The following is a 24,896-nucleotide window of genomic DNA, read 5'->3' as shown; positions in this document are numbered from 1 at the left end:
CATCCCTCAGTTTCCCTGGGCCATATGCAATTCACTTTTTCTCCTAGGAGATAATTTTTCATCTTCAAATTAAAATAATTTTCCAGCACTTTTCAACTAAAAAAGTACCAAAAAGTACATTAAAAAGTACTATCAAAATTATTTTGAGCATTTTCTTGCTTTCTGATGGCTTAAAATGCATTTTATGCATTTTATTGACACATTTAAAAATAGGAGAAAAAGTGAATTGCATATGGGCCCAGGGGTCGAGTCCTGCATGGACGCGGGTGAACGGCATTCACCCACTTTTTCTTCAGAGTGAACGCCGTTCACCCTGGCTTGTGTGGAGGGAGCAGAGCAGAGAAGGCGAGCTATGGGGACAGTGGGGATGGGCGGACATCTCCCCCCCCATCCCTCACCTTTGTGCTCCCCTTCCTGCCTCTCCCCTCCAGTGTTGTTAAGTGTCGGGCCCGGCGGCGAAAGTGGGTGGAGACTTTCCGCCTTCTTCCAGCCGCAAGGGACGCTCCGCTCTGTGTGCGGCTAGAAGATCAGACTAGCCGCACACATAGCGGAGCGTCCCTTGCGTCTGGAATGAGGTAAGTCTCTGCCCACTTTTGCCGCCGAGCCCGACACTTAACAACGCTGGAGGAGAGAGGCAGGAAGGGGAGCACAAAGGTGAGGGATGGGGGGGGGGGGGAGATGTCCGCCCATCCCCACTGTCCCCATAGCTCGCCTTCTCTGCTCTGCTCCCTCCACACAAGCCAGGGTGAACGGCGTTCACTCTGAAGAAAAAGTGGGTGAATGCCGTTCACCCGCGTCCATGCAGGACTCGACCTTCTCTGCTCTGCTCCCTCCGGGTGGGGGGCTGGGGGCACACCTGGGTAACCTGGGCACATATACCCCTGCCTACATATACTGGGGACATTTACCCCTGCCTATGTATACTGGGGACATATACACCTGCCTGCATATACTGGGGACATATACCCCTGGCTACCTGGGCACATATACCCCTGCCTACATATACTGGGGACATATACACCTGCCTACATATACTGGGGACATATACCCCTGGCTACCTGGGCACATATACCCCTGCCTACATATACTGGGGACATATACCCCTGCCTACATATACTGGGGACATATACCCCTGCCTACATATACTGGGCATATATACCCCTGGCTACATATACTGGGCATATATACCCCTGGCTACATATACTGGGCACATATACCCCTGGCTATATATACTGGGCACATATAACCGTGGCTATATATACTGGGCACATATACCCCTGACTACATATACTGGGGACATATCCCACTGGCTACATATACTGGGCACATATACCCCTGGCTACATATACGAGGCAAGTATACCTCTGGCTACATATACTGGGGACTACTATACTCATGGATACTTATACTGGGGACACCTATAGACCTGGCTACATGGGGGTACCTATTTTGGGGGAACTGCTGTCAGATTATCTGCATTTTTGTGGAACCGCTGTTATGTATTTTGGGGAACAGCCGCCAAATTATGTGTATGTTAGGGGAACGGCTGCTGCCAAATTACGTGTATTTTAGGGAACTGCTGCCAGATTGTGTATGTTTGGGGGACCACTACTGCCAGATTATATGTCCTTTGGGTGTTACGTGTATTTTGGGTGATCCGCTGCCAGGTTTCGCGTATTTTGGGGAACTGCTTCCAAATTATGTGTATGTTGGGGGAACTGCTGCTGCGACATTGTCTATTTTGGGGGAACCACTTCCATATTATCTGTATTTTGGAGGAACTTCTACCAGATTATGTGTCTTTTTGGTGAAATGCTGTCAGATTACATCTATTTTTGGGGTATACACTACGGCAGAGCTCAAACTTCCTCGGCAGACCTTTTACATCACTGCTAAGGTCATGTATATTTGGCCCCACCCATGACCACGCTCATGGGGTGCTTGACCACGCCCATTTTTTGGCGTGCCACAGGAATTCTCCGAGTGAGTCCACTCACTTCTTTTCCCAGGACTAGACCCCTGTATGGGCCCCTGACTCTTATTTGGTACATCTGCAGCACAAAGGAAGTTGCCAGGCATGCAGGGTTTTCTTTTTTGCTTCTTTACTTTCTCCTCAGACATGACTAATGCAGCCTGATTGGCTGAAGCCTCTTTCCCTCCTGTTTTCCCCTCCCACACCTCTGTTCCTCTCTGATTCGTCAATACTTCTCAATGCACTTTCTACTGCAGAGCTGAATGGGAGTGTCTGAAAACTAAGAGGAGGGCAGGCAATGCATACACAGACAGAGTAAGGGCCCATTCACACTAGAAGGACTTTTCTGAGCGTTTTGCGATTTATTCACAGTTTTTTAAAATCGTGGAAAATTCGCTGTGATTTCGTGATCGCGTACGCAAAAACAGCGGCAATTTTCCACAATTTTTACCATGATTTTAATGAAGTGGAGCGATTTAAAAAAACGCAAATCAATCGCAAAACGTGCAGAAAAGCACTTCAAGTGTGAATGGGCCCTAAGGGAAGAAATGGTGTCAGGATTGGCTTCAAGATAGACAAAATGGAAAATCCTTAGAGGGATTTTTTATTTTTACTATAGAAAAATCAACACATCTGTTATGTAAGTAGAGCAAGTATGTATCTAATTATATATGTTTTTTTTTTTCTGAGATAATATGGCTGACAGCTCCACTTTAACTGAAGCCAGCCCATGCCTACTCCCTAACTACTACTCCTGATCAAATCAAGTGACGAAGTCCCAAAGAAAAGTTTTCGGACATTAAGCAACTTCTGTCATGTCTCACTACAAAACGAAATCGGTATACTTAATGATTGAATAATGAGAACGTCAATGATTTGTCTCAGTCAGATCAGCCCGAGGGGTTAAGCTCCATTTCTTCTTTAATTGCAGAGGCCATTAGGTATACAGCAAAAGAGACCTGATATTGTATGCAATTACCAAGCTCCAGAGAGTCACCAATTAAAGGTCTGCCAGGATTTGAATTAAGAAAAAAAGAGAGAGAGAGAATTTTGTTATTAGAGAAAGTAATGATCCAAAAGAGATTAGTTCTGTTTAGATTGTACTCATTAAAAAATCCAATCCCGAAATCTCAAAGACTTTATTAACCATTTAAAGTTCAACAAGGTGTTGAGCACCTGCTGGATTCGGGGTACCGCCCCCGGGAAAATTAACAATAGGGTTCTGCTAAGTAAGAAATGTTCTATCAAGGAGTTGCTTTGCCAAACAAATCAGCCGTCTTAAACACACCTCTAATCAGAGAACTGAAGGACATAATTAAGGATGGGTAAACCATAAGCATAGTTCTCTCAATCAGCAATTAAGGGTCGCTTGTTCCGTCACCTACCAGGGCAGCTAGGGATCATTAGATAATAGATGGTACTTTGTATATAAGCGATTCAGAGTACATTTACATTTAAAGAGAACCAGAGACAATAAATCAACATATTTATACATACCTGGGGCTTCCTCCAGCCCCATCAGCCTGGATCGCTCCCATGCCACCTTTCTCCGCTGCCTCTGTCCACCGGTACCGGGTCCCGACATTTCGGCCAGTCGAGCCAGTCGACGCAAGCGCAGTGCGCTCCCTCCGTACTGCGCAGGCACATGCGTACAGAGCTGGAGGAAGCACCTGCGCATGAGTACAACTGGCCGCATCCGGCGGAATTGACGGGACCCGGTACGGGCGATAGAGGCAGCGGAGGACGGCGGCATGGGAGCAATCCTGGCTTATGGGGCTGGAGGAAGCCCCAGGTATGTATAACATCTTTCTTTCATTTTTAAAATGCGTTTGTCTCTGGTTCCCTTTAAGAGGGACTTTAATGGGAAGGTCAGTATACTGCACATTACTGTCCAAGAAACAAGTAAAGGTGGCCATACACTGATAGGTTTGCAGCAGATTTGACCATCAGATAAATTTCTGTCAGATGCTTGTCAGGTTGAATCTGTCAGGAATCTATCTGATGTGTGCCACACACGAGGAACAGATTCCCAATAGATTTCAGAATGAAAATCTATCGGAAATATATTGGAAATTGATCTAAATGCATTATTGGATCATTAGATCCAAAGCAACTTTATGGGCCATCGATCTGCTGTCAGCAGCAGATCGACCTAGATTTTCCATCCAGTCAGATAGATCAAATCGATTGAAATTGGCCGCAAATTGATCGGTCAGCTGAATCGATGGAATCGATTTCCAATCTATCAATCTATTCTATATAATTGATCGATCGATGGCTAAAATCGACCAGTGTATGGGCCCCTTTAGCCAAATATGCCCTAGAGCAGTGCATGTTTTGTTAGCAATCACAAAGGGTTAACTGGTAGGGATGGTCGAAAATGCAGATTTTCTCAATCTGTGGAAATCCCAATTTACGAAAATGCAGATTACTGATTACCACCGGTAATCCGATTTCCGACTTTCCAAAACTTCTGAATAGTTACTCTAATTGGCTAAATACTCCTTACACAGAAGCATTGGACCAATCAGAGAATGAAGAATGTTTCCATGAAAATCAGATTGGTGTGGTAATTATTGACCAATCACAAGACTCAAATACTACTGTAAATCACTGAATTCTCTGACTGGTCTAATACTACCAAGTATTTCCAATTTTATAAATTACTGTATATCCTTGAATATAAGTCGACCTTGTGTAAAAGTCGACTCCAATATTTGAGCCTCTTAAACTGGAATTTTTTATTGACTCACGTATAAGTCTACCCAGCAAATTTAATGGCTGAACTTGGGGCTCAGGAGGGGATAATGACTGCACTGCATACAGTATTGCAGCCATTAACCCCTTCTGCCCTATAAGTGCAGCCACTACCTTCTCCAGGCCCCAAAATACAACAATTATTCACTCCCCTTCCTGCAGCCCAGCATTTCCCTCCTGTCCCTTTCCTTGTTAATTGTTGTGGCCAAGACTATCAGACCTGTATTTTCTTGGCATTTTCTTTATCAAGGCTAAATTGCTGTAAATGGGAATGTCACTATTAGTACACACATTACTCAGTGTGCTCAGTGTTGCTTATGACTCGTGTATAAGTCGACCCCTATACTTTTATTCCGTGAGTCAGACCTACATTTCTACACTTAAGGGACCATAATCCTAGAAAAGACCACAACGCTTACATAACAGTAAGGCCACGTTCACAGTTGTGTGGTGTAACGGCTGCTTTGTAACACGGCTTACTGCACTGCAATTCACCACCCATGCTATGTGCAGTATGTGCATTGCGGAGTGTCTCATGGTAATTCATTGCATGAAGTACATTACTGCAAAACCTATGTGCTAACAGTTCCAGTGAAGCATACGTTTCATTGACTGTATGTTTCACTGCATGTGAGGCAACACATGGGTAATGTGTGACACCACTTTCCCAATCCATTGTGTTTCTGCTATTACAGGGAATGCATCACAACGGTCACTGTGAACATGGCCCAGAGCAGTGTTCCCCAACCCTGTCCTCAAGGCCCACCAACAGTGCATGTTTTGTAGAAATCCATAGAGGTAGTTCATCAGCTCTGCTGAGACAGTAATTACCCCACCTGTACATGTTTGTGGTTTTCTGCAAAACATGTACTGTTGTTGGTGGGCCTTCAGGATATGGGGAACTCTGGCTTAAAGAGAAACCGAGGTAAGGTTCTGATAATGAAATCCACATACAGAGGCTGGGTCTGCCTATACAGCCCAGCCTTTGTTGCTATCCAGTCCCCCCCTAAGCCCCCCTGCGCTCTGCTATCTCTCATAAATCACAGCCGCGCTGCTGACACGCAGCGTGTCACAGCGGGCTGTGTTTCCTCTGTACTGTCAGTCTGCTGCTCCTCCCGCCTCCTGCATAGCTCCGGTCCCCGCCGGCATCCCTTAGCTCCCCGCTGATTGGAGGGAAGGGATGCGGGCGGGGACCGGAGCTCTGCAGGAAGTTGGGAGAACCGAGACTGACAATACAGAGGTAAACAAAGCCCGCACAGCACGGCTGTGATTTATGGGTGATCGCAGAGGATAGCAACAGAGGCTTGGCTGTATAGGCAGACCCAGCCTATGTATGCAGATTTCATTGTCAGAACCCCACCTCGGGTTCTCTGTATGTACACTATGACGTTACAGTAAAAACATCATACAAGACTCATATTTGATAAAATCACAAATTAATTACGACCTGAACTTAATAAAAAACACGACGATTTGTGTTGGACTTTTTTTTTTATGCATTTTCAGTTTCAAATAAAATAATTAAAAAACCACCACTTCAGAGGTTATACGAGATAGTTATTCCCCATTCATATTCCCCATTCAACAGCCACTTAATAACAAAGGAACCCGCTGAGTAATTTGTTGAAGAACAATGTAAAAACGTTCTTTTTAAGTGGCTGTGATGATGTTCTGCTGATCCACACTTTGATAACGAGACCCTTCACAGCTGGATATCTGTGATGCATTGTGGGAAGAGAAATGTCTCTCTAATATGGTCAACATCACAGAAGTGGCGGTTATTCCTGGAGTGGTGCTTTTTGATTTAGAAAGACAGTTACTTCCACATTCCACTTAACGAAACAAAAAAGATTCCAATCCCCTTTGTGTCAAGTGACAAGTCTGCTTTTCCCCAATGGTATAATAAGGTAAACATAAGTGACATGAGTTTTATTGCCAAGCAGTTCAATCTTGTGATCCACAATGCTCCCAGTTTTGAATCTCCGATAGACAGTCTCTCTCTTACAATCACCGATACCGGCTGCCAGAATTACAGCTCACTCTCTGCAGGTGCCATCCTGATTGGAAGCAGGGGGTTGAGCTGCAGCCTCGCCATACCCTCTCTGGCATCCAAAAAGAGTTTCTTTGCCCATAAAAGTGGGCAAGGTTGTTCAAAATAGGCAAGGTTTTATGCAAGGACTCCCCCCACACACACACACTCACACAACCACCCCAATATTAAAAGCCGCGTGGGTTGGTATTGAGCAGGGAGCACAACCCCACACTCATGTGTTATGCCTTCCCGGTTGTCCAACTACCTGGGTGATTAAAGAGAAACCGTAACCAAGATATGAACTTCATCCCAATCAGTAGCTGATACCCCCTTAGACATGAGAAATATTTTCCTTTTCACAAACTGATCATCAGGGGGCTCTGTATGGCTGATGTTGTGGTGAAACCCCTCCCACGGTGTGATGTCAGGACCATGGTGCTGACATCACACTGTGGGAGCCTCATTGCATTGTTGTTCCTACCTGCCATAAAAAGTAAGCAGCAGCTCCTACCACAGAGATCACCTGCCAGCAGTAAAAATGTCACCATGTGATAAATGTCAGAATGTAAATCAGGGAGAGGAAAAATGTTACAATGGGCAAACACTGATTAAATTGTTTATACATAATTATTGTAAAAATTAAGCACTTTTTTAATTATGTTATTGTCACTGGAGTTCCTCTTTAAAGAGACTCCGTAACAAAAATTTCATCCGGTTTTCTTCCATCCTACAAGTTCCAAAATCTATTCTAATGTGCTCTGGCTTACTGCAGCACGTTCTACTATCACCATCTCTGTAATAAATCAACTTATCTCTCTCTTGTCAGACTTGTCAGCCTGTGTCTGGAAGGCTGCCAAGTTCTTCAGTGTTGTGGTTCTGTGATGCATCTCCCCCCTCCTGGCCCCTCTCTGCACACTGCCTGTGTGTTATTTAGCTTCGCTCTGCTCTATTATCTTTTACAAGCTGGATAAATCCTCCCCTGAGCTGGCTGGGCTTTCACATACTGAGGAATTACATACAGGCAGAGCTGTCTGCACTCTACAGGAAGAAACAGCCTGACACTTCAGTGGAAGATAGCTGCAGGGGAAAAGAAACACACAAATGATCTCTTGAGATTCAAAAGGAAGGTTGTATACAGCCTGCTTGTGTATGGATGTATTTTCTATGTGTGGACATACTGTACATCAACCTACTTCCTGTTTTGGTGGCCATTTTGTTTGTTTATAAACAAACTTTTTAAAACTGTTTTTAACCACTTTTAATGCGGCGGGGAGCAGCGAAATTGTGTCAGAGGGGAATAGGAGATGTCCCCTAACGCACTGGTATGTTTACTTTTGTGCGATTTTAACAATACAGATTCTCTTTAAAGTGGGATAAAACTCTGACATAACATTCAATTCAATTGTGTTTTTCTACTTTTTATAACCCTTACAGTTGTCATATTTTCTTCTGTGCAAATTACAAAGTCCCAATTTAGAACAGTTTATATGTTCTTAAATCTTCCATAGCTTTGTATTGTATAGATGCTGTATTTATATATTAAAATCTATCTAGTGATCACTTCTCAGCTCTTTCTGCTTCTCAACTCAGCACAGCTCAGTTTTAGTACTTTGCTAAAGCCTACCAAATGTATCTGTCAAAGGAACAAAAACAAAAATAATGTGATCACCTCTTTGGGTTTAGCCAGAAGCTCTCCACTGAAGCAAGGAGCTTTCCAGTGAAGAACAAAGTGCTGGGTTTAACTATTTGAATACTGTTCTGCTACACATTTTTGTGGTAGTAGATATTATGCTGTAAATAATCTTTTAGAGCAAAGAAGAAATGCTTAATTTTCCACCACTTTAAAGGAATTTCACAGAGAAATGTGATCAGTTTGATCAGGTGACCAAGTTCATCTCTGAAGGGCTGGGTAGGATGTTCAAATAATCTGGGTCAACATACTTCAGACTACTGGGGGTCTGGAACATACATAAAATGATGTTGAAAAACATTACCTTGAATCTAGGTATTGATTCCCCCAATCATGCCTGGAGGAGAACTCCTAGCAGCAGCCATTCAGTCATGTGACGCCCAAAGAATGTCTTTGTGCACCAGACAGTGAAGCATACCCGGGTGACAACCTGCCATCTAGTGTCAGCAGGTCAGCAGTGTCACCTGATGCAGAATAGGATTGGAAGCCAGTGAATGACTGCATGCTGGCTTCTACAGTATGTGGATGGGTGGTGCCAGCACTGCTATTCTATATGTGGGCCGCTGATATTTAAGGGTGCAGAGGGCCGCATCTATAAGTTATACATTTTGGTTTGGGGGCCAGTGAAAAAGCCTAGGGGGGCTGCAATCAGCCCGCAGGTCTTAGTTTAAGGACCACTGGTATATAGTGTGGTAGACAGAATAATTCACTGAAAAAATGCAATTCATTTGAACAGGTGACTATTCTATGATATTCAAAAGAGCCGCTAGCAACCATGTAAACAATTCACCAGGAAGTCTGAGCTGCATACATATGCATGTAATTTGCATACAAGCCAAAATAATTAGCATCTCATTAACCATCTCTACACTCCAGCATTCCGATTACAAATTATTAATATTTAAATGCCCCATAACAATACCAGTCATTGAAATTGCAATTAGTATGGATTTCTAAAGGTGCAGCTTAATTTCAATGGAATGATCATATCTTCTTCAATCAGATTATTCAGATCCTATTGTATGGAAACACAGACGCTGGTAGGCCAATTTGATCCTGAACAATCCCTGCATCTATCATTTCTTTACAGAACTGGTTCAGTGGCTCTGCAATTTTTTTATAGATGCAATAGCAACTGATTTCAATATTGGGAACTAGCTGATGACCCGGCGTTGCCCGGGTATGCCTTTGGCTGGTGTCGGCTCCACCCACTTTTCTAACCCTAACACACAAACACTCAATTTTGTGATCTTTGGCATCAATAATTTGTATATTTCCATAGAAATTAAATAAATCAGATGAACGGTGTGTGACTCCACCCCTCTCCAGTGTTTATACCCCAGTCACCCAATGACTTAACTATAGGAGAATTGAGGCATCTGCTATTAACAGTGTAAAAATGGCAGCAATTTAAATATTCCCCTTGAAAATCAACAGGAGAATTTTGATTGGCTATTATAGGCTCCACCCACTTCCCTGAATATTAATCTCAGTCATCCAGTGACCATCTGGGCAAAGTTTGAGAACCCTGAAATAAACAGTGTAAGTATAGGCCCAGTGAAATGTGTTTTGGCCTCTGCCCACTTTTTGTAACCTGGGCACACAGTCACTCAATGAACAAGTTTGTGAGCTTTCGGCTCCTTGACATCAATAAAAACAAATCTGGTGGGCTGTGTGTGGCTCTACCCCTTTTTCTGAATTTGAACCCCAGTGACCCAATGACCAACTGTACCATGTTTGAGGCTTGTGCCATTAACAGTGAAAGAATGGCAGCAATTTTAATATTCCCCTTGAAAATCAACAGGTGAATATTGATTGGCTTTTTTTAGGCTCCACCCACTTTTCTGAATATTAATCCCAGTCATCAACTGTGCAAAGTTTGAGAACCCTGCCATTAACAGTGAAGAGGGGCTGCAGTTTACATTTTCCCAGGGAAATCTCTTTTTGACTCCACCCAGTTTTTGTAATCTTGACATACAGTCACTCAATGACCAAGTTTATGAGCTTTGGGGTCCTTGGCATCAAAAAGTTACATTTTTCCATTGAAATTAAACAAATCTGATTGGCGGTTTGTAGCCTGCCCCCTTTTCAAAATGTAAACCCCAGTCTCCCAGTGACTGACTGTACCAGATTTGAGGCATCCGCCATTAAAAGTGTAAGAATTGTAGCAATGTAAATATTCCCCTTGAAAATCAATAGGTGAATTTTAATTGGCTGTTTGGTGAGGCTCCACCCACTTTCCTGAATATTAATCCCAGTCATTCAGTGACCAACTGTGTGAGGTTTGAAACCCTGCCAATAACAGAATGGCTGAAATCAATCTAACAAATCTGATTGGCTGTTTGTGGCTCAATCCCCTGGAGTTGTTGACGCCATCCACTTTTTCTAACTTTGACATGCAGTCATTCAATTACCAAGTTTATGAGCTTTGGGGACCTTGGAATCAATCAATTGTATATTCCCATTGAAATAAATCAAATCTGATTGGCTGTTTGCGGCTCTGCCCCCTTTCTGAATTTGAACCCCAGTCACCCAGTGACCAACTGTACCAGGTTTGAGGCACCTGCTATTAACAGTGTAATAATGGCAGCAATTTAAATATTCCCATTGAAAATCAAGAGGTGAATATTGATTGATTGTTGTAGGCTCCACCGATTTTCCTGAATATTAATCCCAATCACCCAGTGACCAACTGTGCAAAGTTTGAGTACCTTGCCATTAACAGTGTAAGAATGGCTGCAGTTTATATTTTCCCAGTGAAATTTGTTTTTGGCTTCGCCCACTTTTTGTAACCTTGACACACAGTCACTCAATGACCGAGTTTGTGAGCTTTCAGGATCCTGGCATCAAAAATGTTTGAATGGAAGCAGTTCATCCAGCAAAGAAATCTGATTGGCTGTTTGTAACCCCGCCCCTTTAGTGAATTTGAACCCCAGTCACACAATGACCGACTGTAGCAAGTGCCATTAACAGTGTAGGAATGGCGGCAGTTTAAATATTCCCCTTGAAAATCAATAGGTGAATTTTGATTGGCTGTTGTAGGCTCCACCCACTTTCCTGAATCTTAATCTCATTCACCCAGTGACCGAGTGTGGCAAGTTTGAGAAACCTGCAATTAACCGTCTAATGGCTGCAGTTTACATTTTCCCATTTAAAAATGAATGGATGAAATTGGATTGGCTGTTTTATGCTCCGCCCACTTTTCCTGGATTTTTTATCTCGGTCACCAAGTGACCAACTGTGCCAAGTGTGGGGACTCTGGCTTGATTACTGTGAGAATAGCAGCCTTTTACATTTTTTCCGTTGACATAAATGGATGAAATCTGATTTGCTGTTTGTAGCTCCGCCCAGGTGTGCAGGGGGGCCGCTAGACCCCCAGAACATATCATCCCAGGTAGTAAGGGATCTGTATACCAACTTTCGTTCAAATCGGTCAAGCCATTTTTGAGTGATCGCGGGCGGCACATACATACACACACATACATCCAATTTTATATATATATATATATATATATATATATATATATATATATATATATATATATATATATATAGATAGATAGTTTGGATTTCTTTAAAGGATACATCCAGGAAGCCTAAATATATATATATATATATACTACTCTCTCAATCCTATGATACCCCACCCAAACCAGTGATCAAGCAATGATGTCATCTTCAAGTCCATAACGTAAACATACATGTGTAAATCACGCTTTATCCACATCAGACAGACCCAATGTATCATTCTGCAAGGACCCCGAAGCAATTGTTGCCAACTTTTTGTGGATATATGCAGGAGCGTACCTAGAAATCCCCGGGCCCCCCCTGCAAAAAAAAAAATCCGGGCCCCTCCCCCACCTCTCTAGGGCCCACTCAGGGACTTTTGTGGGGCAGGATCGTTGGGGAGATCGGTGGGGAGGGGGGACATTCCCCCCCTCCCTCACCTCGGGCTCTCTTCTCAGCGCTTTCCCTCCTGCAATCATTGGTGGCAGCAGGCGGCGGCGGCAGGCTAAACACATACCTCCTTAGCGCCGGAGGTCTCAGATCACTAAGTGCTTCATGTAACTTCCTGTGTAAACAGGAAGTAGCATGGAGCTCTTAGAGATCGGAAGACCTCCGGCGCTAAGGAGGTAATGTGTTCAGCCTTAGTGTTAAGTATTAAGCACCCAACTTCTGGACGATGGTGTGCCCACCCACAATCTTCTTATACAGACTGCCCTTTAAAAAGACAACTGCAGTAAGAGGTATATGGAGGCTGCCATATTTATTTCCTTTTAAGCATTGGCAGTCCTGCTGATCTATTTGGCTGCAGTAGTGTCTGAATCCCACCTGGAAACAAGTATGCACCTAATCTCGTCAGATCTGACAATAACGTCAGAGACACCTGATCTGCCGCATGCTTGTTCGGGGCTATGGCTAAAAGTTTTAGGAGGCAGCCATATTTCCTTTTAGGGCCCATTTCCACTTGTGCGGTGCGAATTAGTCGCAGAAAACGCAAAAACGAATTTGCATGCGGATGCGAATTTTACCGCAAATTTGCGGGCGTTTTCGCATATGTTAATGAGTATGCGAATTTAACCATGTCAGTGCCTGTGGGCTTTTATATTGTTTTTATGTGAAAACGCAAAATTTGCGGTAAAATTCGCGTACGAAAATGCATGCGAATTTCCTATTAAATACATTGTATGCAAATCGCACACCGCAGAGAGCTCTGCCGTGCAGTTTTTTTCTGCACAGAAAGACGCTCAGAAATCCTGACAAGTGCAAACAGTCCCATTCACTTGTATTGTCTGTGCAAATCTGCATGCAGGAAACGCAAGCAGATTCGCTCTAGTGGAAACGGGCCCTCAGAGACAGAGGATCAACAGGATAGCCAGGCAACTGGTATTGCTTAAAAGGAAATAAATATGGCAGCCCCCAACCCTTCGCGCTTCAATTGTCTTTTAATGCTGTGGTTCTGAATTATTGCTTTGAAAATACGATTTTTCACTAAAAATAGCACTGTTAAAGCACACCTGAACAGGCTCAAATAATGGGACTGGGAGGGGTCATACTTGTACCTGCAGTGATCACAGATGATTCCGCGCAAGCGTTTTACACCACAATTGTGCAATTTGCAGGGCGTTTTAACTAGTGTTATTTTCATTTTTTTTTTTTTTACAGTAGCCATTAATTTCTATTGAAGACTGCAAGCATTGCGTGGGAATGTAGTGCAGGTTGTATCCTTTTTTTAACTCTATGCAAAACTGCATATGCCTCCTGAAAATGCAGCAGCACTATAGACTATCATGGCCAGATCCACACTAGGGGCCTGATTCACAAAGCGGTGCTAACAGTTAGCACGCTGGTGAAAAGCCCTTTATCACGCCTAAACTCAGTTTAGGCATGATAAGTTTAGGTGTGATAAGTTTAAGCACCAACTGGGTTAGCGCCGCAGTGCACATCTGATCAAAAGTTTTGCGCTAGCAAAGTCTGGTGCACTTCGCATAGAGTTTAATGGCGCTGCTTTGCTTGCGGGACTTTGCACACTATCTACACTTATCTAAACTTAGCATGCCTAAACTTATCATGCCTAAACTTATCACACATAAACTTATCACGCCTAAACTGGCTTTTCACCAGCGTGGTGCAATGGTTATCACGCCTAAAGTCTCAAACTGGGTTAGCACCGCTTTGTGAATCGAGCCCTATAAGCACTTTTGTGAGCGCTTGCCTTTGACTAGCGCTTGCTGAGCACGTGATAAAAAATTGCTCCCATTCTCATTTATTAAAATCAGTTTTTACCGCGATTTTAATGAAAGTGAATGGGTGCGGTTTTTTAACAAGCACTCAGCAAGCACTAATCAAACACATGCGCTCACAAAAGCGTTTAAAGTGTGGATCTGGCCTAAATGTGATTACAGATACTTTGGACATTACAGCAGCTTAATGGTTGAGGACCCAGGCAAAACAAAGAAACCTAAAACACAATGGAGGGCTGGTAAGCCCCAGGTAAGTAAAAGCCCCATTTTTTTTGTCTTTTCAGGTGTGCTTTAATGGACACCTTTAGTCTACACCTTAAAAATGTGTCTCAAATTTGAATCATGTGATTCTTGGCTGCTGATTCCTGAATAGAAAATCTCAGCTTTGTGGGTGGGTACTTACAGAGACTAGGGGCTTGATTCACTAAAGCGTGATAACTTAGTTATTACGTGTAAAGGCTTTGCACGTGCAAATTCAAGTGTAAAGGCTTTGCACGTGCAAATTCAAGTGTAAAGGCTTTGCATGTACTAACTTGAGTGTAAAGGCTTTGCATGTGCTAACTCGAGTGTAAAGGCTTTGCACGTGCAAACTCAAGGGTAAAGGTTTTGCATGTGCTAACTCGAGTGTAAAGGCTTTACATGTGCTAACTCGAGTGTAAAGGCTTTGCATGTGCTAACTCGAGTGTAAAGGCTTTGCATGTACTAACTAGAGTGTAAAGGCTTTGCATGTGCTAACTCGAGTGTAAAGGCTTTGCATGTGCTAACTCCAGTGTAAAGGCTTTGTATGTGCTAACTCGAGTGTAAAGGTTTTACACGTGCAAACTTTGGTGCTAAGTAGTTTGCACGTGCAAAGCGGCTTTTCACTGCTGTGCTAACACTTAGCACCCTTTAGTTAATTGAGCCCCAGATCTCATTCAGTGAAATCAGTAGAAAGGGCAGATACTTAGCTCACTGCTCCAGAGGCGTATTTAGGAAAAAAAATGGTGCCTATGGCAAACATTGACATTGAGTGTAGTCTTGGTTGAATTGGTTGTGTCCACGTTGAAGTGAAGCATGGCCTATAACAGTATTGAAATAGGTCAGCCTATACATATCCCCCAAATAACAGGCAGTTGTACCCCCAAAAGATAGTACCGGGTAGCAGAATATCTCCCAGATAAAAACTAGAATCTGTATGGAGAACACCAACCCTAGTAAGAGGCGCACATGGCTCATGCCATGCCTGCACCCCTGTAGATACGCCTCTGCACTGCACTGCAACTTCTCATCTCAGAAACTAGTTTCCCTCTTAGGAAATGATGAGCTTCTATTCTATGTACTTTTCCCCCATTTATTTTATGAACACGCCAGCGGTCTTTCAAGAATTCAGCTGCATTTTCGAAAAGGCTATTCCACCGCCTAAATAGAGCTTATTTAAAATTGATGCCTGGAGTTCTGTATTAAATTGAAGTCTAGCCTTCTTTTAAAATGGTAAATGACATAAATAATATTCCTGCATGAAAGGTATGTGGCGTAAGCCTGTCTGCCGCAGAGCGAGGAAAGAAGAAATCAGTTAAGGAAGTCAGTGGTAGCGATCAGATCACCTGTCATGGAATCCAGCAGGGTAAGAATCATTTTGGCCGCATGCTTGATTAAGGGAGGCTGTTGCTGGGCCTTCGTGGGTTCTTGCGTGCTGTCAAGTATGCCTGACTTGTGCCCTTCCTCGGGGTGGGAGTCATTCTTGCTTGGCGGGGCATCGTATGTAGTTTTCATCTGATCTGTGACACAATAAAGGCCGTTGTAAGTCACACAATGTCACATAAGCAGGCCTCAGTAGCTACATTTGGCATGTGCATAAACAGTTCTTAAAGGAACACTAAAGTGAAAAAAGTATGATATAATGAATTGTATGTGTAGTGGGGATAATTAATAGAACATAAGTAGCAAAGAAAACAGTCTCATATTTTTAGTTTCAGTTATATAGCTTTCTTTTTTTTTCCTTGCATCATTCTCTAATATTTGCTGTTTACAAATAATACTCTGTATTTTAAACTATGAAACAGAGTAGGAAAGTGCAAAGGTTCGTTAGCAACACCTTAACCAAACAAGAAACAGTTAGAGGAAGGTTAAAATAAGTGCTTCAGAAAACAGCATTGCTCTCTGACTAAATTAGTCGGAGAGCTCAGAGAGGCTCTTTTGCACAGAAAACAACTGAAGTTTCTTAACTCCTCTTGTACTAGAAACAATATGAGACTCATATCTTTGCTGCAACTAATGTTCTATTTCTTAGCTGCACTACATATACAAATCATGATATCATAACTTTATTTTCACTTCAGATTCCCTTTAAAGGGACACTATGAAAAAAAAACAAAATCTTAGAAAAAAATGATTTTATATGTTACAAATTTACATATAATTACATAGATGATTAAAAAAAGACATCCGTTCAACCCATAAAAATAATAAAAAATATGAATAACAATATAATAATATGTGTACAACACTAGCCTGCACCCTCACACATCCCAGTTGGCCATAAAAAGGTTAAAAAAACATAAGAGCACCTCCAACTGGCAGCATTCTGAAAATAAGATCGGACACAGTTTGTGCAACATGAAACCACGAAAATCGGACAAGCACCATCAACAGTATACATTGTATATAACAGGCTAAAAAAATAACACAGATATAACCTCACACGTGTGCAGAAAGGCCAAGCAACCACTGAATGAAACTACAAAAGAGAGAAAAGTATGGCCATGCAATGACCGCACCACAAGTATAGGGAAAATACAAAATAGCCTTTATTGATCCATAACAGCAATTAAAACCATAAAAACAATGGCACAATATAATTCAATGATATATGCCCTCATGATATACAGTACAGCAATACTATTAATATACATGGACAATGATGTGACCACTAATCTGCACTCGGACAGCTAAAGGTGAAGAATCAGTGATAGAGTACAAGACATAAGAAAATGTCTGGAAGTGCACATAGACACCCTGCACAGAACAATCCAGGGCGATGTATATGATGAAGGAGGGGTCAGTGAGTGAAGACCAGCAGGGCCAGGTGCACTGCAAAACCTTGGGAGGTGATGGACGCTCAAGAAGGAAAGTGAACCATCAGAGGTGAACGTGTAGGACTGGAGGCTTACCCGAGTGGAGCAGGACAAGAGGGCATGAGTGCCGGAGGCCATCGCGAGTCGCCGCCACAAGCGGCTTCTTCCGGCCACAGTTTGTGCAACATTCCGGAAATTTCAAGAGCACCTGCCACTGGGAATTATCTAGTAATAAAAGCCACGGCTGTCCTTCACTGCAACAAAAGCATCCAAGCCCCTCCTAAAAGGGAGGAGAGAGGGATATGGAGGCTGCCATATTTATTTCCATTTAAACAATGCAAGTTGCATGGCTGTCCCCCTGGTCCTCTAACTCTAATACTTTTAGCCATAGACCCTGAACAAGCATGCGGATCAAATACCCTGACTCAGGTCTGATGGGATTCGCCACATGCTTGTTTCAGGGTTGGGACACTACAGATACCAGAAGATCAACAGGACTGCCAGGAAGCCTCCATATCACTTACTGTACCTCAGGTTCACTTTAAATGCAGATAACGAATTTACCACAATTACGTTCTGCTATAGAACTCGCCTTCCATCGTCTTTATTGTTGATGGTTTTGGTCCTGCTCCCTCTCCTTGTGCTGCGCCTCTCCTGCCCCTCAAAATGCCCCTGTGAGGGCTCCCTTTCGGGTTCTCAATCCCCCCCTCCTGTAGCTGCATCCCTTGCAGGGGTGATTGTTACTCCCAGGGATGAGCAGAAACTATGCCAGTGCAAATTTACGTATCGTTGTTCACATCTACGCATAGTTCGTAGTTCGTAGGTGAAGTTTCAAAAGTACGCTTACGAATTTACCGTACGTGTAGTGAATTACTGCTACGTGTAGTTTATGCCCGCTATGCAGTTAACACGTGTATTGCGCAGTGAATACGAATGCGTTACTCACGTCTAATTTCCCTTACAAAATTACACACTGGAAAGGGGAATGTACGCATAGAAGTGTACCCATTGTAAGCATTTAAAGAGGAATTAATGCGTACAATTTTCTGCATACGGGCATAAGCATCCGCATACACTACGCTTTGCACTACGCGTAATTGCGTATTTTAACGCGTAGTCTAAGAAATGCATACAAAGCGAATATTTGATTTTGAAGCCGTAGTTTGGCGAATCGTAATTGCGTAAAACTACGTGTAGTTCCAGCGTATCGAAGTTGGCTGACTACGACCATCCCTATGTTGATGCACTGCAGCTGATAGCTGTCACCCAGTTATAAAGCGCTCCGGACCAAGACCATCAGCAATAAGGACAATAGACTGCTGCACAGCATTTTGCTGCATGTGATTCGAATGGTGAAAATTCAAGCTATTGAAATCAATTAACGGCCATCCAATTGGTATGTGGGAAATAATCTGAGGGCATGCTGCATTTTTTTTGCATCCCGCATCTGAATCACTATAGCTGTACATGGCAGCTGTGCTGGTATCACATCTCACAAGATGCAAGCAGTGCACAGTGGACACAGGTACTTAGTGTCTAAAGGGATCCAATCGCACTTGCGCAGTACTGTCACGCCGGCCGTCGTGATGACGCGTGGCGGCCGGCGTAGTGACGACAGACGTGACGTTTCAGGAAGAAGGAGCCCGACACTCGGGCCCAGTGTCGCCGGGAGCCGCCGGGCAGCCATTTCTGGCCAGGCCCTGGGAGAAGAGCCAGATGGACGCCGTGAGACCTCCCGACCTACACTGGGCTGCAGAAAGCCCCAGGTGAGTACCGATTTCATTTTTATTTAGAGCTCGGAGTCCCTTTAAAGAGAAACTGTTGTGAAAATCTTAAAATTTAAAACACATACAAATAAGAAGTACATTTCTCCCAGAGTAAAATGAGCCATAAATTACTTTTGCCCCATGTTGCTGTCACTTACAATAGGAAGTAGAAATCTGTCATTACCGACAGATTTTGGACTAGCCCATCTTCTCATAGGGGGGTTCTCAGGGTTTTCTTTATTTTTAAAAGCACTTAGTGAATGGCAGTTTCTCCGTCCAACTGTCAAAATAGTGTGCAGCGAGCAGGGAGGCTGGCCAGCATCTTTGTATAAATCTTTTTCAGGGAATGTCTTTATAAAGAATAAAGGCCATGCTGAGAATCCCCTATGGAGAGATGGACTAGGCCAAAATCCGTCGGTAATGTCAGATTTCTACTACCTACTGTAGAGTAGGTGACAGCAACATAGGAGGGGAGTAATTTATGGCTCGTTCTACTCTGGGAGAAATGTACTTCTTATTTGTATGTGTTTTAAATTTTAAGATTTTCGTGACAGTTCCTCTTTAATTTAAACTTCCCCTACCTTAACCACTTCCCAACTGAGGGGTTTTACCCCCTGACCACCAGAGCAATTTTCACCTTTCAGCGCTCCTTCCATTCATTCGTCTATAATTTTATCATTACTTATCGCAATGAAATGAACTATATCTTGTTTTTTTCGCCACCAATTAGGCTTTCTTTAGGTGGGACATTATGCCAAGAATAATTTTATTCTAAATGTGTTTTAATGGGAAAATAGGAAAAAATGTGGGAAAAAAATTATTATTTTTCAGTTTTCGGCCTTTATAGTTTTTAAATAATGCATGCTACTGTAATTAAAACCCATAAAATGTATATGCCTATTTATCCCGGTTATAAAACCGTTTAAATTATGTCCCTATCACAATGTTTGCCGCCAATATTTTAGTTGGAAATAAAGGTGCATTTTTTCAGTTTTGCGTCCATCCCTAATTACAAGCCCATAGTTTATAAAGTAACAGTGTTATACCCTCTTGACATAAATATTTAAAAAGTTCAGTCCCTAAGGTAACTATTTATGTATTTTTTTTAAATTGTAAATTGTGTATTTTTTTTTTAATAACAAAAAAAAAATAATTGGGGAGTGTGGGAGGTAAGGAGTTAATTTTTTGTGTAAAACAAGTTTATTTGTGTGTAAAAAATGGTTAGGGTGTAGTTTTACTATTTGGCCACAAGATGGCAACATTACCAATTTGTTTCATGCGACCTGCAAGCGTCCTTCCGGACGCTTGCAGGAAGTAGAAAGAGGCTGGGACTTTGTTATTTTTTCACAATGATCGCGCTGCTCAGCCGAGCGGCAGCAGATCATTGCGGGGCTTAGATCAACGAACGGGAATGGATTTTCCCGTTCGTTGATCTCTGGGCGAGCGGGGCGGTGGCGTGTTTACTAGCGGCGGGCGGCGTGTTTACGAGCGGGAGCGCGGACAGCGGCGGGAGTGCGCAAAGTACGGATTTCTCCGTCCCTGGGGGTGAAAGGATGGAAAAAGGGGCGGAGAAATCCGTACGCGCGGGGGTAAAGTGGTTAAACAAACATGAACTCTTCTGAAACTAGGCCAAACTCTAAGCTCTAGCAGGTCAGATGCTGTGTCTCTGCTCTGACTCCGCTGGTTGCATGCTTGTTGCAAGGGTATCACTCAAAAACAAATATATTGAAGCACTAGATCCCTGGTTCAGCCCGGGCACTATCTGCAAGGAGTTTGTATGTTCTCCAGGGGTGTAACTAGAAATTACTGGGTCCCCCTGCAAAACTTTGGATGGGGCCCCCACTTAAATGTGTTTTTCCCCATGCAGATAAAAAGAGGCAGCAGTGAGGCACTGCGCACATTTTCTCTATCAATTACATGAGCTTCTGTGATAAAACGTGCGTGTTTTCACACATACAGACACACATGGGGCTTGATTTACTAAACTGTGATAACTGATATCACAGTCGAGCTAGCGTTATAACACGAGTAAAGTTGCTAGCGCACCGTGATTTCAATTATCACGGTTTAGTGAATCAAGCCCTTGGTGTGCAGTAAACGCATACAGAAAACAGACACATGAGTGTGCTCCCAGCCTCCGCTTATTACACTCACTCTGTCCATCTCTGATGGAGCAGTACTGTCTCTGCAGACTTCTCCAGCATCACTACAGTACAGAGCACTGGGGGAGGGGTAGAGAAGTTGGGGGCTGGGCACTGTACACAAGACCCTGCTGCAGACTAAATAGGGACTGTCTACAAATCTTTGTCTACAAAACTTGTAGATGTCATCATTAGAACAATTGTGCAGAGAGCAGAAAGCCTTTTATCTCCAAAATCTTAGTTGTTTGTCTCTCCACAGGGCCCCTCCGGCTTATGTGTTACCCTGAAGCTGCATCCCTTGCAGGGTCTATTGTTACGCCCCGATGTTCTCCCCGTGTCTGTGTGGGTTTCCTCTGGGCACTCCAGTTTCCTCCCACATCCCAAAAACATGCACATAAGTTAATTGGCTTCCCCCTAAATTGCCCTAGACTATGACACATGCACTACATGATATATACATAGACGTATGATGATAGGGAGTAGGGATTAGATTGTGAGCCCCTCTGAGGGACAGTTAGTGACAAGACAATATAGTCAGTACAGCGGTGCGGAAGATGCTGGTGCTAGATAAAGACTGAAAAATAATAAAAACTGGCATTGTTCATAATGGAATGAAGCTGGGAACGTTTATTTTCCTCTCACTTCAGGTTCCCTTTACAATGCAGTGCAGGTCACCAGACAGGAAAAGGCCTTGAGGGGTAGAAGGTATGGGTTGGGCATTAGGAAGGGCTGTATGTTGGGGGCAGGGTATGGTTAGGCATCAGGCAGAGTTCACAATAGGAGGATGATAGGCTTGGACACTTGGAAGGGTTGTATGTAGGGGGGGGGAGGGGGTAGGGGGAGGGTTAGGTATCAGGAAGGGCTGTACTTTGAATCAGGAAAGGATTATTTTAAGGGTGATGCTATCGATTCGTCAGACATAAGTAAGGAGAAAGGGATCAGTTAGGAACAGCCTATCTATAGGGAAGAATTGGCTGAATCCCAGATGAGAGGACCAACACCACACGCTGGTAGTAGAAAATGTGCAACTACATTTTAAAATGGGGTTACACTCAAAATTAAATGTTTGCTCTAATGCGTTAAACACCGTAAAAAATGAACGTGAAAGACTGCTCTGATGTCTTTTGAATGAGTAGTTACACTTCACTGAAGCGAACTGATTGCCTGCTTTCTGACAAATCATCAGATTGACTCCTAATTAAGTCATTCGTGAGCAAATAAAGGAGAGATAGTTATCTGTTTCCCCCTGGATGGAGCAGGAACTTGTCTTCCTTTGTTTACACAGTTTATTGCACTTCCAAAACAATCTGATAATGCTGGTCAGCAAAGGCAAGCTCAATCCACATTAGTGTGTAGGAGGAGGGGTATTGTTAATTTGTAAGATGAAACCACGCCCTCCTGGTGGTGACTGTCAGCCCATCAATGGTTACAGACTAACAGGGTTGGTGGGAAGGGGTAGTGAGCAGCCATTGGTGATTGCTGAGAACGACGTAAGAAACTGTGAACTCATGCAATATTTTTAAATTTTGTAACACAAAAACTTCAGTGTGTTTAGCTATTTCTTTTTAAATTAAACTTTGTATGCATAATTAATATAAAACCACATTCTACTGAAAGGCTATAAACCAAAGCTTTAAAATTCCTTATGTTGCCAGCTCTAATTTTATTTCCATCCTTGCATTAGGAAGCAGAAGGTGTTTTTACATCACATACAAGTTATAAAAGTTGCGTCAGTGCGCCCGTGGATCTGAGGAAAGGAAATTGTACCGCCGTAAGCTAATCCTTCGCAAAGACACCATTAGTGCAAATAAAAAGAGTATGACATACAATACTAAACCTCTCTTTTGATATTTTGATAGCATTATAATTGCTTTCTCACAGTTGCATGTACTATTAAATTAAGAGAAAAAGTGTCTAGTGAAATATTTATTGCAGAGATTGTAATATATGATAGCAATTTAACTATCTTAATACGGTGTTTTGTGCTTGTTCCTCAAGCAGAGAATAGAGCGACCGTCAAACCGTAACAATAAGATAATATGGTGGATATATTTACTTAGATTAGATGTTAGAAAGCATACAGTTTAACCACTTGTCGACCGCAGTGTTAAACCCCCCTAAAGACCAGGCTCTTTCATGCTGCACAAGGCTGTGCAGGCTTTTCTGCCTCCTGCACAGCCCAGCTAAGAAGCATGGTGATCGGACGCCCTTCCTATTTTTGTCCCTAAGGAGACATGCCGCATGGAAGTGTTCGATCGCTGCTGTCACTTTTTTTTTTCTGCGTCATAGAGGCTCTCTCTCCCTCCGTCCCCCTTCCTCTCCTTCCTCCCTCCCCTAGCCTAGAGAAATGAACAGGACGGCAAACCGTCCTGTTCACCGCCTCTCATAGGCATCAGCCTATGAGAGGATGGCGATCCCCGGCCAATCAGAGGCCGGGGATCGCTGATCTCGTACAGCGCTGCTGGAGACCGCAGCGCTGTACTTATGTAAACAAAGGGGATTTCTTTCCCCTTTCGTTTACAAATAGCCTGCTAGCCGTGATCGGCGGCTAGCAGGCTAATTTCGGAACTCCGCACCATGAACTGGCAGGGAACTATCGCGCATGCGCGCAGCCGTTCCCTGGGAAACTGCAGCTCCAGGACTTGACGCCAATCGATGTTAGGCGGTCCTGGGGCTGCCGTCGCGTTCACGCCCATTGGCGTGACGCGGTCGTTATGTAGTTAGAGGGACCTCTATCGCTATAAAATCTAAAATTTAACCACTTAACGACCTCCTAAAGCCGATAGGCGTCGGCGGGTCGTTAATGGTATAGCATTTCCATGCCAGTTCACGGAGACTGCCTCCGTGAACAGTGTGCGAGCCGCCGATCGCAGCTCGCACGCATAATGTAAACATGCGGGGAAGGAATCCCCGCTGTTTACATCACACTGCGCTGCTGCGCAGCAACGCCGTGACATAGATCGGCGATCCCCGGCCTCTGATTGGCTGGGGATCTCCGGCATCTGATAGGCAGAAGCCTATCTGTCCTGCGCCACACAGAGGAGAAGGGAGAAGGAGGGAAAGCAGGGGAGCCCGGAAAACGCTGCGGAGGGGGGCTTTGAGGAGCCCCCCCCGCAAATCAATAGTAGCCGGCGGCGATCAGACCCCCCCTGCAGGACATCCCCCTAGTGGGGAAAAAAGGGGGGAAGTCTGATCGCCCTGCCACATTCCTGATCGGTGCTGCGGGCTATAGAGCCCACGCAGCACCGATCATTGCAAAATCCCCTGGTCCTTAAGTGGTTAAAATACATGCAAACACATACAAATAAGAAGAGTGTTTCTTCTGTGAAATAAGCCATAAATTACTTTTCCTCTATGTTGCTGTCTCCTACAGTAGGTAGTAGAACCGACAGGTTTTGGACTAGCCCAAATACTTGGGGGATTCTCAGCATGACCTTTATTCTTTTAAAAAAAGAAGTCTTAAACCAGGATGATACCATTTATTGGCTAACTAAAAATGAATAAAAATAAGCAAGCTTTCGGCCTTGCAGCCTTCGTCGGGCTTATATCCTGTTAGTTTGCAAACTGCTGGTACAGACAGCTTATATACATGCAACATCAAAAGGGAAAACAGATATTTTTTCAAGCATAAATACATGTCATTAAGATGCCTTAATTCACACAGACCATCGACCTGGGGTTAGAGGTTGTACGCGAAGAATACCCTACTGCTACTTCTTTAAAAAAGACATTCCCCAAAAA

The 24,896-nt window shown here is 43.4% G+C and overlaps 1 protein-coding gene across 6 annotated transcripts in view; it reads right to left on the bottom strand.

The window, feature by feature from the left end:
- The window catches only part of LOC137517893 (KH domain-containing, RNA-binding, signal transduction-associated protein 3-like), a 221,813-nt gene that overhangs the window by 117,523 nt on the left and 79,394 nt on the right, over positions 1-24,896 (bottom strand). For 4 of the 6 annotated variants that reach the window (XR_011020710.1, XM_068234966.1, XM_068234964.1 and 1 more), the window contains exon 2: positions 15,779-15,952. The exons of 1 other annotated variant lie outside the window; for it this stretch is intronic. Coding sequence is in view for 4 of the 5 variants with exons in the window: in XM_068234966.1 (XP_068091067.1) it covers positions 15,779-15,952 (174 nt within the window). In the remaining variant the exon portion in view is untranslated. Of the gene's footprint in view, positions 1-15,778; positions 15,953-19,172; positions 19,195-24,896 lie in introns of those variants that run through there. One more of the 6 variants, XM_068234967.1, reaches the window with a different exon arrangement.

The sequence above is a fragment of the Hyperolius riggenbachi genome, chromosome 5 (genome assembly GCF_040937935.1).
Source record: "Hyperolius riggenbachi isolate aHypRig1 chromosome 5, aHypRig1.pri, whole genome shotgun sequence".
NCBI classification, from domain to species: Eukaryota; Metazoa; Chordata; class Amphibia; order Anura; family Hyperoliidae; genus Hyperolius; species Hyperolius riggenbachi.
This window is presented reverse-complemented; position numbering and strand designations above follow the sequence as displayed.